The sequence below is a fragment of the Drosophila persimilis genome, unplaced genomic scaffold (genome assembly GCF_003286085.1).
Source record: "Drosophila persimilis strain 14011-0111.01,24,50 unplaced genomic scaffold, DperRS2 tig00000000-arrow-pilon, whole genome shotgun sequence".
In the NCBI taxonomy this organism is placed as follows: Eukaryota; Metazoa; Arthropoda; class Insecta; order Diptera; family Drosophilidae; genus Drosophila; species Drosophila persimilis.
In genome coordinates, this window is record NW_020825288.1 from 6,240,847 (window position 1) to 6,257,126 (window position 16,280).

At 45.8% G+C, this 16,280-nt stretch overlaps 2 protein-coding genes across 2 annotated transcripts; both read left to right on the forward strand.

Annotated features, from left to right (window-relative positions):
* The first annotated feature begins 8,373 nt into the window (after positions 1-8,373).
* LOC113567367 (venom peptide isomerase heavy chain-like) lies at positions 8,374-10,328 on the forward strand. Its single transcript, XM_026994961.1, has 3 exons — positions 8,374-8,436; positions 8,499-9,408; positions 9,467-10,328. Exons 2-3 carry the CDS (start codon positions 9,294-9,296, stop codon positions 10,237-10,239), a joined length of 888 nt encoding a protein of 295 aa, XP_026850762.1. The 5' UTR covers positions 8,374-8,436; positions 8,499-9,293; the 3' UTR covers positions 10,240-10,328.
* On the forward strand, positions 8,573-9,217 carry LOC113564919 (vitellin-degrading protease-like). Its single transcript, XM_026984350.1, has one exon. The coding sequence runs from the start codon at positions 8,573-8,575 to the stop codon at positions 9,215-9,217; it is 645 nt and encodes a 214-aa protein (XP_026840151.1).
* Positions 10,329-16,280: the final 5,952 nt, after the last annotated feature.

Here is a 16,280-nt window from a genome sequence, read left to right on the forward strand (position 1 = left end):
GGACAGACGGACGGACGGACGGACGGACAGACGGACAGACGGACAGACAGACATGGCTCAATCGACTCGGCTATTGATGCTGATCAAGAATATATATACTTTATGGGGTCGGAAACGATTCCTTCTGGACGTTACACACATACACTTTTACCACAAATCTAATATACCCCAATACTCATTTTGAGTATCGGGTATAAAAACTAGTCCCATGACCCATCTTCCAGGGGAAAAAAATACTTTTTGGAGGGTCCCATTCAATTGAATTCATGAATTGAATACAGACCAAACCGAGCCGCTGCAAGGCAGTCATCTCACAGTCCTTTAAGTCAGTTTCACTGATTTAATTAGCCTCCATCAAGCTGACATTTGTCGGGTTGAATTTTAAATAAATTCCGAGCTGTATTTGTGCTGGCTGTCGCTTATCTCTTAGCCGTTTGTCTTTTGGAAAATCTAAATGTAAATAAATAAAACAAGAAAGGTCGCCACAATATCACCCAACGCTAAGCGATGTCGGGAATTGCGAAGGGGAAGACAAAAACCCCAGAAAACCCCGAGAAGGGGGGAAAAAAATGCAGCTTTAAATACGGAGACAGCAAATGAATTTCGTGAAAATGTCAGCCCCGATGGGAGGCGAAAATGAGCGGATCGGATTGTCCATGAAATAAAGTGAATTAAAATGAAGGAGAAATACGTGTACAGTGTACACAGGGCCCCTCCACTGGAGGCATAGCCCCGTTGTCAGTGGCGACTTTTGATTGTTGCCAGCAGAGTTTTTCCTTGCCTCTTCTGTTTGTCTGGCGTTTCTCGTCATTCTGCTGTGCAAACGGGAATAATCAAATGCACGCAGCTGCCACGCAGCGGCTTCAAGTAAAGTGAAAGTTAAATAAATTCCTGACTGCCTTTCGGCAATATTCACGTACGCACACAAGCGAAACAGGAGCCCCATATATTCATACACTCCATTGAGTTTACCGCGTATTGCGTATACGACGTGTGTGCTGAACCAAGAATGCATTTTCCTCACGTTATTAATATGCCATTTTCATTTTTGTTCCCTGTAAATTTTAATTCCACTCAATGCAGTGAACTTTAACGTTAAAACTACCAGCGAGGACTAAATAAATATTTTCGTAAGAGAGAACAAAAAATGAATGCCAAGAAAAATACGCATAATGTCTCTTGTGGCACTCGACAGCGCGTGGGCGTGGTACAGGCGAAGTTGCCCTTTGGCAACTGTGCGAAAATCCAAAGTCAAAGCCAGTGGCAAGACGATGGCACGATGGAAGTGTGGCTTTGGGCACACCGGAATGGAACACAATAACGTTACGACAATAAAGCCGCCTAAATGCTCCCTTGCCTGCATAATGCGCTAAATCTCGTTGTTTACTCGTATCTGTATCTCTAACCGGTCGTGAACTTTTGAAATGGAGATTTATGGGCAAAGTTAAAGTTTCCAAGGGATCCAGGACTGCCTGTAAGGATCGTCGGGCAGGCCCGAAGCCAGTCTCTGAGCCATTAATTGGCAAAGTGTGTGCCACAAGCCGCCTGTCAACGTCCAGGGCCAGGGCCTGGCCCAGGAATCACCTGTTGATTTCACTTGCCGTCTGACTGGGCCTTAATTAAAGCCCTCCAGCCAGGCCCCGTCAAGCCAGGCCAGGTCAGGACCGGCCAACTTTTCTTATCTCTGGCGAAAAGTTCGACTCTGTTCGTCTGTGGCTCTAATGAGCGGACAGCAATAGGTACAGAATAAAACAAATTAATCCACTTTGCTGAAATTTGTCAAAGTCAACTAACCAGCGATGGGATTGTGGGAGAGCGGGAGGGGGAGGAGAGAGATGTAAGATCCAACTGCAGAGACAGAGCAAATAAACTTGTTTGATTCAATGTGACGGGCATGTCTAAAGCAGGACAAAAGTTTGCCAATAAAAGATGACTGAAGTCAAAGCGAAACCAAATCGAAAAACTAAGTAGTGATGGAATGAGTGAATTTATTGAAAATATGTACCTTAATCGAAGAATGGAAAGCTCTGAGAGAGCATGTCTTATATACGATTAATATTTAGAAAAGAAATAACAAAGACAATTGCAATCTGTCAAAGCCATGAAGTTCGATTAAACCTGATGTCGTTGTTCGGTCCATTTTTGTGTTAAATTATGCATGAAACAACACAATAAGGCAAATCAACGAGTGATAAAAAGCACATGATAGGCATAGATGGCAAACAGACCGGTACTCAACACTCTCGCACAGACAGACATCTCAAATTGTACACGGAAAACCTTTTACTTTAGCCATTTAGTTAGTTAGTAGTGACACTCGTATGAATTATTATTGTTCGGGGAGTGACAAAGGAGGTCACTGCCAATGCAAAGCGGAGAAAAAGTTGACAACAACAAGTTTACAGGACAGGGATTATGACAAGGCTTTAGCGATGTAACAACGCGCTAAGGTCCCGATGCTGACGGCATGCCTATTGTTGGCGCTAATGACACTTTTATAACTTTTTATAGATTTTCCACCCACACATAAACACACACATAATGTGAACTCTAGGCCATTTATCGTGGCAGCAGCGACAACAATCCTTTTTGTAATACAGCATAATACACATACATATATGTAGGAGTATAAACGCTGTCGACGTTTATTTCGCCTTCCTTTTCAAAACTTATTTACTAGAATGTGCGGAAGATGCTGCCGGATTTGTAGAGTCCCCTCCCCTCCCACCACCCCCCTCAGATACATCTATCTAGATGCTCGTGTGTGGGTGTGTATCTAGTGGTTGTTGCTATAGTATTTTTCTGTTTGGTTTTCTCTGTGTGTGCGAATGGTGAGAAGGCCTGCCCTGGGGGCACACGGCGCGTATACGCAACGTGACGCATACGAAGCAGCAGCAGCAGCAGGGAATCAGGAGTAGGAGCGAAACAAACAAGCCGCAATATAATTTCGCAACAAATTTCAAATGCTAGGCATGAACAACTTTTAAACTTAACCCCCAATGCACCCACACACAAACACATGTGTGTATGTATGTACCCAAAACCGTAGTATGTATTCCCTGGGCAACACTGATGCGTGGCAAGTTCAATTTGGAGTTAGATAAATTCAACTGGGGATGGGTAAATGGGTAAAATCAGAAGTAATCATCTTCAGCACACACGAGTCTCCTCCCTTCGGTTCGCGTTTCGGGATCGCTTAGTTTGATTTTATGGAACTTAAAACGCTTATCACTCAAACTTATCACTCTCAGAACAGAGATAACCATATGACATACAACGCATAATTACAGAACCCACAAGCAGACAATATCTTCTACCTTGGAAGTGTACAATTGACAATGTCGGAGGCAAATAGTCTTGAGACGTACAGTATACAAGATCTGCAGCCCTGAGGATGAGATCTCTCTATTAGGAAGACCTTTCAATAGGTGAAATAATATTTCAGGAGATGCAGCGTCATCCCAAGAATATAGTGCAAGTTGGTTCAAACGGTTGCACAATGGGGAAATTCTTACTAATCCTCTAATATATCTCTCCAGATATCAGACTCTGAGAAGACATTCCATTGGACTGTATCAGACGGATATTGTGGCCATCATAGCGAGAAAAACCGCCTATCTCTTGGCTGTCACATAGGCCTGCTTCTTCAAGGGAATCTCACCTCACTCTCTGAACATTACGTATCTGAAAGAAATCAACGAAAAGCTATTTGACATCACCTAACAACTTTATATCTTCTGCGACAGATATAAGTATGAAATAGTTCGAGAAGACTCAGCCAAGTCGGATATTAAGAGTGTGACAATGAGTAACCATACGACGGTCTCCATCAGTATTCAGGAAGTGCTCCAGACTCATGTGCAGGAAGGTCTCCAGCCAACTCGTCTCAAATTGGGATATAAATAAACAACAAACCACGGGCCCTCCCAAGGCAATCACATTGTCCAACAGCCGCAAAATTCTCAACGAAAACATGTAAGTCTTACACAAAAAAGTCAAATATTGTCAAGAGGTTTACGGATTTGCTTAAAGCATGCATCACCACTGCTGATGTTCAGTACGCATCCAAATCGCTGGAATCACCACAATCAGCAAGGACATCTTCAGTACGAGTTGTCCGATAGGCCCTTCGGTGCGCATAATCGAGGAGGACAAGGTCACACGGCGATTGGCAGCAGTCAGGCCTTTGTGCATGGGTGGGCGCTGCACTTTACAAACTCAGCAAGAACTTCGCCGTCGCTTCGGCTGTGGTTTTTCAGAGTTAGGCTGTTGCTGCTGTTTCAACTTTAGCTTCGACGAGAAGCCCAATGCTGTGGGTTGAAACTGAAGATTGTCGGCGAATTTCGTGACACTATGGGACCCAACGAGGTAGGAGAGTTTTGCTTTGACAGTGGAGAGTTCTGGCCCGGCTACTATGGCGACCCGGAGGCGACGAGGCTACGGATGACTTGGGCTATGTGAATGACGATAGGTACGTGTATACGTGTGGAACTTAAGAAGGATCTTCTGAAGTACCGGAGCAATAAATATTATCCACACGAGCTCGAGTACAAATCTCCCAAATGCCGGTCGTTTTAGAGGTCTTGACTGAGACAAATGGGGACAAAGACGCTGCCGCTGTCGTCAAGAAGCCGAGTATCCAATTGAATGAACAGGAAGTCGTGGACTACGTATCTCGGTGGTGACCTGATGGTTAAGGACTTACCGCGAAATGGCAATGGTAAAACCAATCGAATGGCCACCAAGTAAAACTTCCTTCAGGCCAAGGGTATTCCATAAGATGGTTATTTTTCATTCTGTTATCGCCTTGGAAAAGGGTCACAAATGCTCTTTTATCCCTGGACTAGTCATCGAAGGAAATATATTTAGCTCGATGAAGCTCCGACTTGTCGGTGAGGCTATGGCAATTGTTCTTCCGTTTCTGTCCACGTGTTCCCCTAAGTTTTGTTTCTGTTTATAGTCCTCCTCCTCCTTGCACATGGATACATATACGTGTACTATGGAAAATAAATATAGTACACGTGCGGACGTACCAACATACACAAAGGTTCATCTACGAGTAGTCACATGAGCGGCATTTGTAACTGGTTTGCTTTTGTTCGAATTACAAGTTGCATTTTTGCCCGCCATTTGCTCTTATTGTCGACAATGGCAGGACCTGCGACCAGCACATGGGTATGGTTGTTGCTATTGCCGCTGTGTCAATATCCTGGCAGCATTGTTATTATTGCAGATGGAACATGCGCCTGCTCGTTAGCTGAAAAGTCGGTAGTTCCAGGGAGCATTGTCTACCCGGTCGATGTCCTTGTTTTCATCACCAACTTTGACATTTGATCAACACCATTCAAGGCAGAGGAGCCTTCTGAACGGGGGTTGGGTTGGGGTTCAGATTAAAGCTGTTAGCTAGCAATTGGTCTCATTTATTCCATTCTGTCTGTCATGGGGGGGTCTGCAACATGCTTTCACTTTAACGAGTGCAATTTCCATTACCGATGTACTGTCAACGGGAGGAAATTCGGGGAAAATTCTGTCAGTTAGCCACTTTAAATGGACCACAAATCGTTTGCTAACAACGCTCGAATTAATGATTAATTAATTTGATTTACGCTCAATTAAGTAATGTCGATTTCGCGCTGCACCGAATCGGAATATACTCATAAATAAATGAGCAGCGGCGGCAGTCGCCAATCAAATGAATCTTTTATTCATATTTGTTCGAGTTCATTCAATTGAAATGTATACTGAACACACTTTTTTGTCGTTTCGGAGGGATTATTATGCAATAATTATGAGCAAACAAGAATCAGCATTAATTTGTTGTATACAACATACTTTACATTCGATTCAATGAAGATCAATGGCTTGTCAGGAAGTTGAGCGGAATTTCCCAGCCTTTCAATAATCAAAGCAACTTTTCTTGGCTACAACCACTCAATAACTGGATTAACTAGCTAAGTACATATGTATATACTAAATAGCAGCCACTGGGCTTATAAAAGACGCGGCTTGGCTGGGATACACCTCAATGCTTGCTGAAGTGCCGAACAGATCAGAATGTTGGTGTTCTACAGTTTACTGGTTTTACTGGGGACATTGTTCACCTCATTTATTAGTAAATATCGGAAAGGACCTCCATTTAGATATCAAAATATAGTTTTTTTCGTTTTTGTAGCCCTAACGAGCAGCAGTTCGGCAAACTGAACGAATCGCAGGTTAGGAATGGAGAGCGAATCACGGAACTGGACGAACACCCTTGGATAGCCCGGATCGAGTTCACTGACTCCCTGGGAAACCGAGACTATGGGTGCGTAAGTGCCCTCATAGGTCCCCGTCATGTCGTCACAGCTGCTCATTGCCTGACTGGTTTCGGTAGGTAGGTCTCGGCAGTTGTCCTCGGCGACTGGGACTCCAGCAACGACATACCCGAGCGAGACTGCAATTCCCATCGAGTTAACCAGGAAGGTGGAAATCTCCAACTATGTTCAGCCCATATGCCTGCCCACAGCCGAAGAAGTTTCAAGTGGTACCGACGACACAACTCTCCAAGTGTCGGGCTTCTTGAGACCTAAAAACGGGCAATACCTAAGAGAATTAAGATGCCATTCCAGAAAGTCAGCACTGAAGAGTGCCGGAAAAAGGATGGACACAATGTAATAGCTACTTCGAACATTTGCGGGATCACCGACTTTCAGCCCCTGTCAGGGGCTCCCCTCATCGAGGCCCATGGAGGGGATCGTAGGTTCCATCTAGTTGGCGTGGCGGCCGCGGGATTTCCCTCTGAACCGAGTATGCATTTGCATACTAACGTTCGTTTGCATCGCGATTGGATTCTGCAGAACAACAAAATCTAGCCCCTGTTTAAATATTATAGGGGTCTTGCTGGGTTTTTCGACAGGTTGATTTATGAATAAAGCTGAAATCGCCTGACGACTCCTGAATTTTGGGATTTCTTTCCGCCGCTAATAGATTGAAAATTCTTTGAGGTTATTTACACAAAAGTTACCCCATTTCTGACCCGAACCCGAACGCATAAATCACAAGGAAACCCAAAACACAGTTGGGGACCGCACCTTTGGGCTGTCGCCTGCCCCGAAATTGGATTCTTTTAGCCAGCCATCGCTTTCGGTGCTTCATGCTGCTTTCTGCTTTCAGTTTTTTCGGCAAATGCAGTTTTCGGCACTTGGTTGGCGCCAAAAACCGTAAGTACATATCAGCATGGCATAATTTATATTTCTCACTCCCTGCCCCACCCCCAACCTGCAAGTCGAGCGAACTCCTTCGTTATCGAGAGCAAGCAACCGAGCAGCAGTCGTAGGAATATGGAAATGTGCAAACAGCTGCAGCCATAAATTCCGGTCTGTGCCAGGCCGGGCAGGGGAAGAAACGAAACGAAGCACTTGAACAAGTGGAGTAATAGATTTGGTTTGCCATTCGAATCACTGCTAATTGTCGACACCCGCTCCGCAGCGGGCAGGGTACTCTGAGCAGCTGGGGGACTCCATGAAGTCATCACGAAGGGTCCTGTCAAACAGCGTGATTCAGCGTTTCCAATGATTAATGAGCCATAAAATGCAAAGTTCGGTTGCGTTGCGTGCCAGAACACGCAAAAAACAAAATCTCTTGCTCTCTCTCTCTCTCTCTCTCTCTCTACAGAAGCCCAGCACGCAAAACACATGCTCAGCAGATCAGAATGAACAGGACCAGCCCGCAAATGTTCATGGCATTTTTATTGCAACTCGTAAAACACAAATTGAGACAGCATGAAGTGCGTGCGGCAATTACAGGCAATTAAATTTGTAAAAGCATGAAATGTCTTTTTAAACGCTTGTAGCATTTCTGCGGAGTGGATTATCGGAGTTCATTTCCCACGAAAATTGTGCCAACGCCTTTGTAGGGCTACGCAGCTCAATAATCAATAGATTACAGTGGTGCAGCAGTAAAGTAAAACCCTATTATTGTTTGTTGTTTGCACATTGTAAGCTGCATTCATATGTATACATACATACATACATATGTACATATGCTCTCGCACTGCAGCTGCCTATGCAGCCGTTCTCTCGCGTCTTTCATTGTATCTTTCGGCTTTTCTTTCGCTCTCTCGATCTGTCGCGCTCTCGCTGATCAATTCGACCAGCCTGCCTGCGAATTTAGTCGGCACCTAGCAGCTCGTGAGCCGAGCTAATCATTCAACAGACCCGTCGTGCTCTTTTCGTTAGCCTAACTCGTGCCTTTCGCTGTCCCTTCGACTCTGTATCGCACTACATACCTACATACATACGCTGCTGACAAAGCTCAGCAGCTCAACAGCCTTCTCATCGTCAATTCAGTTTTTATCCAACCACGAGAGAGCAGAGCGGATCGGAGCAGACCAGTGCAATATGTATTCATCCAGATCAGTCCCTATTTTCTTGGTATTATCTTTTATTACGCTGAGAAGTATGTTTTGATTACGCGGTTGAGGCTTCTTTAATATACATGCATATACGTTTTTTTTACAGATGCAGCATTGGCCAGCAAAAGATTTGATTGTGTGAATGCATTAACCAATGATACGGAATCGATCGGAAAGATTATGTATTACAGTCCAAATCTCGACTACCTGTATCCCTGCTCTGGCGTTGCTATCACCATTCGCCACATCCTGACGCCGGCGCACTGTGTGATTTGGAAGCCCCAACGGGACTACAGGTTCAGGACTAAAAATAAAATACACCCCATCAGCCAGATTTTCATTCATCCGAAATACACTTTGGACCGCTCTGACAACAATATCGCAATACTACAGCTGGAAGGCGATCTTAACATGGCATCCGGCCTGTCTCTTGCCGAGGACGTAGACCCCGGTTCCCTGATCGCCCGACGCTTCGATGTGGTGACCTTAGGTCAGGGCAAAAGTGGAACACGGAGCCATCGAACAACTAAAATTACGAGTCAGGCCTACTGCCAGCGCAAATTCGAGGGTCTGGCCATAACGGAGCTTGAGGTGTGCGCACACATCCCGACAGACAGCCCCGTGTTGGCAGGTTCGCCCTTGGTGGGCATCAAAATGGAGAACGGCACTGGGGCATGCAACCTTTTGGGGATTTCCCTGCATGGATTGGCTAAGAACAATCCGCAAATGCCGACCCTATTCGCACTCATTTCAACGCACAGGCAGTGGATTGAAGAGATAACTAGTTATAATTACACCAAGTCGAGCATACAGAGAGAGAGCTAAAAATATGTACATATATGACATTATATGCAAAGCCCTGCGGCTCGATAAACTTTAATCAGCGGTTCAGAGACTGAGAATGATTCAATCAATTCAGTCTTTGTTGGGTCGACGTCCTATTCACAGCTCACACAACGAGATGCCGGGATCTAGGGTATTTGTATTTGTGAACTCTATTGTTCTATCCGTGCTAGGTAAGATGACCAAGGTTCTTGAGGCGACACCAATTAAATTCCTCCTTCCTGAACTCAGCCATTGCGGTAGTGTGTGAAGAGGAAGCATGTGGCAGACTGGATGAGAGACAGCTCTACACGAACAAGGTGTACGCCGAGCAGGATGAGCAGCCATGGCTGGGTCGTCTTGTCTATAAGAACAGTAGTGAGGCATTCATATTTCATTGCGTAGCCGTGCTCCTCAATGCCCGGCATGCCCTTAATCCCGCCAGCTGTTTCTATCGAAACAAAAAACCACACACGCCCTATGCGGTTCTGTTCGACACCTCCGACTGTGAGTCCAGCACACACACAAAAATGTTCTCGATTGAAAAGTTTATTGTGCATCCCGACTACAATATCAACACACTTGGGGATGACCTGGCTGTTATCAGACTGGATCGCGGTGTGCCCTTCTCTATCTTTGCTCAGCCCATTTGCATGCCACAGCCCTGGGAAGGTGCAACTACTTTTGTTGCAACTAACGTGGACCTGATTGGTTACGATGGGCATGACGGCAAGAAAATGCATAGCCGCCGCATCAAGACTTATGCGAACATCCGCGATAAGCAGTTTTGTAAGAAAAGCTACGAGCTAATCACGGAGCATCAGATGTGCGGACATGTTGAAGGAGCGGATCTGCAGTATGGGTCGGCTTTGGTAGCGGTTCGTGTGGAGAACGGCGTGCCCAAAAACTACTATCTTATCGGCAATTTGATGGGCAGATTTGAATCGTACCTCGAAGCGCCATACCTGTTTATGTTTATTGCCCCATACAGGGATTGGATTTTGGATAATATTCAGGCAATTTGATTTTATATATATTTTTTTGTAATTTCTATTGTTATTTGAAACACTTTTTGAATGTAAAAAGGAATCGATATATAGAGGACATATATCACAAAGAGCATAGTGTGTTATTTTGAAACACACACATACATTTCAAATAAAACTAACATTTCCATCGAAAATTGTTCGATATACACACATATGGAGCTATGCATATACATATACCATTATAAAACGGGTTCAATTTATCCAAAAGAATAATGATTATGTTTGAATTTTGTACCAGCAAAAATAGGACATTGAAATTCCATTTAAAAATAACCATGCCCGACCATGTTTGTGAGTTTGTGCATCTCCCCGTTCCGAACCCCCTTAGAACATCCTTAGATTTTAAGCTGCTCAGCAAAATTTTCAATCAGCTTAATACACGCTTGGGCTGCCATAAATGCATTCATCACAATATGACCATACCCTTTGTTTCCATGCGTCTTTCACCTGAGAAAATGATATCTGCAGGAGGTGCACCCATCCGCTGCCCAGCCCACCTATTAGTTCGACTCCTCCTCACCTCGTCGCTGAAATTGTTGTGTTATCGCACGGTGGCAGCATTCAGAACTCCAAACAACTTATAAGCCTATTAATCGCTGGGGCATACATAAATGCATCAATCCCTAAATGGTCAACGAGCATGGAGCAGAAACACACACATCGGCCTGTCGCTAACAAAAGGACATCTGAAGAAGTTGCAAGAGCCAATCTAGGCAAAGAGGTTCCTTGGACTAACAAAAATATTTGCGGCCTGTCCGATGAGAGGCTTGTAGCTGCTGTGAGGTGGCCTAGGATTTTTGGGGTCCGCCGAAAATTAGGCACCGTCTAACGAGCGGCAAGACAAAAATGGCAAAGAGGGCCAGGGATCAGAGAGTGGGTCAGAGCCAGGTCAAACTTCCTCATCGAAGAAGAGCGGGTTCGAAATAGAAGTTCGACAAGAAAAGTTTTAAATAGATGTCATTGGGACGCCATCACAGTATTCGACAGCGTTAAATGGTGTTCAACAAGTACCCTCTAAAGTGGCAGAATGATTATAATATTCAACGAGGGGGAACGTTGTGAGTTGCTGCGGACACCGCAACTCTACAGTTATACCCGATATTAAGTCAGTATGGCTCTCCTCCGGCAGAATATTAAGCGACACGACAAAGAGTGTGTCCGAGAGAGACAGAAAATCAGTCTGAGCGTGACGTCGGGCGCTGCGTAGCCAGTGCAAATTGATTTGTTCCTTTTGGATATAAAAATTACCTGATCTGATCCAAATTCAGCAACCGGATAGATATGGTCATTCTCTATGATTCTGCGTTTTTAGTTTTCTCGAATCTGCAATATTGTGGATGCAACAGATTTTCGTCCTTTGTGGGGGCGGATGGGGGTGGGGCGAAATTCTGAGATATACGTTTTATGTTGACATCTTAAAGGAGTGTGTGTACCAAATTTGGTTACTCTAGCCTTAATAGTCTCTGAGATTTGTGGTTGCCTCAGATTTTCGTCCTTTGCGGGGGCGGAAGGGGGTGTGGCGAAATTTGGACACGAAACGGTCAAGGTCCGATATCACAGGAGTGTGGATACCAAATTTGGTTGCTCTGGCTCTTATAGGTTCTGAGATCCTTGAACTCATATTTTGCAATTGGCAAAACCGACCATGAAACCTGTGTGTTAGAGTGAGACAGAGCGAGAAAGAATGAAATTGTTTTCTTGATTCTGGCTATAATAATTATACGATCTGGTTGAGATTTTACACTCTAGAACATATAGTCATCCTCTACGATTCTGCGTTTTTGGTTTTATCGTATCTTTAAAAATGTGGATGCCACAGATTTTCGTCCTTTGTGGGGGCGGAAGTGGGCGGGGCGAAGTTTTGAAATATTTTTGTAGCAGTGACATATCACAGAAGTCTGGATCCAAAACAACGTTGCTCTAGCTCTTATAGTCTTTGAGCATTAGGCGCTGAAGGGGACGGACAGACGGACAGACAGACAGGGCTCAATCGACTCGGCTATTGATGCTGATCAAGAATATATATACTTTATGGGGTCGGAAACGATTCCTTCTGGACGTTACACACATCCACTTTTACCACAAATCTAATATACCCCAATACTCATTTTGAGTATCGGGTATAAAAAACGCACCAAAAACTCGACCTCTTGGGTAGTGTGGAATGTTTATTAAAATTAATAAATAAATCCGGTCCCGCAAGATTGCTGAAAGCGTTGGCCAGCTCAACCTTTAACTGAGCTCCGACGTAGCTCTATCTGGTCCGACGTACACGGATCCCTATGCCTCTCCGACTATACTCCGCTAAAAACTTGACTGCTGTTTCGTTAACGGGATAGCCAGATGCTAGCAACTTCGCCATAAAAGCAGGATTTGCCTCAGGGAATATATGTAGAAGGCTTTTCAGTGTTGGCATAGGGCTTCTTTCGTGCTTATTTGTTTCGGTTTTGTTTCCTTGTCCGCGTACTTTGCAAGGCGTAGAAGGTTACCAAAGAAAATAACTTTCCCAATCTGTCAATGGTCGAGAATTAGCCAAAAATGTGTCATACAATTGGTGGTACTTATACTTACTTTGCCTATTCATGCTGAAACTCTTCGGGCGAATCATCCTCTTCCGCTTTTGGCATACTGAGCAACTTGTCCTTCGTTCGTTGGGGACAAGCGCGTACCTTAAACTGGTGTCGCCTTCGGACCTTGGGTCCTTGTAGAAGGCATTGTGGTAGTAGTAGCCTGGCACACTCATCCATAGTCTTTTGCTCCATCTTCATCAGTAGCTTGGTCGCGTTGCACCTCATATGGCATAGCCGGCAGGTTTTCTATTGCATTTTTACAGTCTTTAAAAGGGCTTACTGCTTACTTAATTTCTTCGATGGAGCCATTAAAGCCCGATTTTTGTCTCGGTGCGCGAAAATATCCGAGGCAGGGCCATCGCAGAGCAGGGCGGCCGATGCAAAGCTGTGGGAAGGTGGAGGAGGATATTGTTAGTTTAAGAATTTGGGCAGATATCGTGTCTTTTCACTCACCTGGTTGATGGGACACTGAAACTCTCAGGTCGCTTGCAGCAGTCGGTCTCATCGTGGACATTGTCACAGTTGTCACTGGTGGTACCATCGCAGATCAGAGTCTTGTCTCTGCCCTCGGTTGACTGTCAGCTGAACTGATCCGCCGGGCAGTCCTTTCGTCACAGCGCCAGAAGGCGGATATACAGTAGTTCTTTATGTCACTACTCCCGCCACTTAAAATTATCTGTCCGGATAGACGCCGTAGTTCTCCTTGTCCTCCAGTAGCATCAGATGCTTGGGGCACGAGCAGACGTCGTGAGTACTGCGTGTCACACCCCGCTGGCTATGCAGATGTGGGAACAATTTGGGCAACTGTGCCATGTGATTGCGCAGCACTTTCGCATCCGGTGTCCACACGGCACTGATGTCGGTGAACTGCGACAGACGCTGCAGCTCCGCGGAACGACGCTCTCCGTTGACAGTGATCCACTCCAGTCCGGTCTTGTCATCCAGCCAGTACACAAATCCCCCCAAGGCGGCAATGTTGTTCACCTGCGTGATGTGCATGGAAACAAAGGTTTTCCTGTGAGAGGGAACAGGGGATTACACATGTGTTCAGAGGGTCGGGTCTCCATATTGGTTGCTTACTTGTTCTTTCCTTTGAGGTCTATCACATTGATTCACTTGCCATGGGCATAGTTGTAGTCGGACTGTTGGTCCAGGGCCAGCGCCGTGACTCCATCCAGCTTGTAGGCCAGCTCCACACGCTCATTGCCTTCGACTCGGGCCCGAATGATGGCCTGATGGCTGCTGACATCTTCTCCAAGGCTTCTCCGAGTCCCCGGTATCGTTGACGCCTACCGATTCACCCAGGAAGCTAAAAGAGGCAACGCTTTAGGAACACAATTGTGCGGATGAATCGGAGAGAGAGAGAGATTCACCTTGTCACGTTAATGCTGTTGGAGTAGGAGCAGGTCCAGCAGAGCAGCCGCCCAATGATGTCGATTGCAATGTCGAACGGCTGTCCGGAGTTGGCCAAGAGGCTCACCTTTTTGCCATTTGCCAGAGAACGCTTGATGCTGTGACTCCTGCCTTCGATTTTGAAAAGAAAAAGAAGGATTAGGGATATTAGGGAAACCGCGCTCAGCTTCTGCAAATCCTCCTTACCCAGTAAATGTAATGCGAGATCGGATCATAGTCCACGGCGCGGATATTCTTGCCGCACACTGGCAGCGGCACATTTGAGCAGTCTGTCGTGTTCGGCAGCAGTCGGCCGAAGCTGTTCCTCTGGCTGAAGATGATGTAGTTCTTGCAGGAGACCCAGTCCTTTGCCAGCTGGTAGTGGGTGGGGCAGGCACAGGTCATGCCCCGTCTGCGGGCTGGGCCAGGCACAGGTGGGAGCAGCTCCCGTTGTTGATCTTGCACGTATTAGCCCCACCTGTCGCTTGTCGTTGCACACAAGCAGCGAAGTCATGCCCGAGTGGACGAGGCTGCGGTTCTCGCACGTCGTCTTGTGCACCCCCTCAATGTCGCCGGTGTTCCAGTCGCTCCAGTACACGTAGTCCTGATACAGGGAAACCGCGTGGCGCTGCTTATGGAGTCCGAAGGCGACTCTGTCCAGTACATGTAGCCGCGGCGCGGCTCGAGGACCAGGGACCGGGGCTCCTCCACCTCCTTCCACAAGAGCACGCGCCGACTGCTGCCATCCAGGCGGGCGACCTCGATGAGACGAACCTCCGCATCGGACCATCGGATGCCGTCCGGCCCAATCAGACCCGAGTCCACGATCTGCTGCACATAGGAGCCATTGAGAAAGGCCCGGAAGATGCACTTGGTCTTCTGGTCAGTCCAGAAGATGCGCCTCCCCGCCACCGACACGTCCAGGGCGTGCGCATCGCCCACATCCTTGAAGGGTATCGCTCGTCGTCGTGGTTCCGTTCCCGTCGCTGTACTCGGTCGAGAGAACAGCAGAAAGGCGGCAGGCACAGGTACAGGCGGTGGAGCAGGCCCCATTCCCCACGGCTCACGCACGTTCTCCACGGTCTTTCCATCGCACCAGACGCCAGAATCCTGAAGACGCCGGTGTCCAGATGTCCACCCCCACCCCCAGTCCGGGGTCTGTTCTTCTTCTTCCTTTTGCAATTGTTTTCCTATGAAATTCGTCTTTTGGGCAGGGCGGAGTAGTGGGCCAAAACTGCGCCAAAGGTCGCCGCTGGTCGTTTCGGCATCGCTGCAGACTCTGTGGCTCGACTTTAACTGTAAATGCGAAGAAGGTGGAAAGCACGGAATAGCCGTGGAACAGCGGCTGTTTTTGGGGAGTGCCCTGTGACATCAGGACTTACAGCAGCCACTATAGGCATACGCACAAGGCACTTTTGTTCATACAACAGTAGCATAAACAAACGAGTATCATTCCAATTGCTCAATTCTTTATTCCGTCGAATATTCCTAGCTATATAGAACATTTAGCCATGCCCACATAATTTTATACGAGTGATGAATCAATTTTCTACGTGATTGGCTTAATTTTAATAATTGCTTTTTTTGGATTTTGCTTAAAAAAAGGTTTTAGCGAAAAAGGTCAAACAAATGAAACGTAATAAAACGTAAGAAAAATATCGTTCCAATTGTTCAATTTCTTTATTCCGTTAAATAATGCTGGCTAACTAAAACCATTAGCTCTGCCCACATAATTTTAGACCATTAATGAATAAATTGTCTACCTGATTGACTACTTTTAAGTACACTCTTTTATTGTGTAGTGTATAAAACAAGGTTTAGGCAAAAAAGGTCAACAAAAAAACAGTGGCAACGTAAGTGAGTATGGAGTGTAACGTAAGTGAGTATGAAATGTCACGTCAACCGGAGTTTGGGCTCAGCTATACCCTATTTCGTTGATATATATGAAGAAACTGGTTCTCCAAGCTGTTATAAAACGTTATTAATATAGAAATTATCTCAGATTGCTCTGTTTTGGACATATTAATGCATATGATTAGGGTCTTGTAAATATAT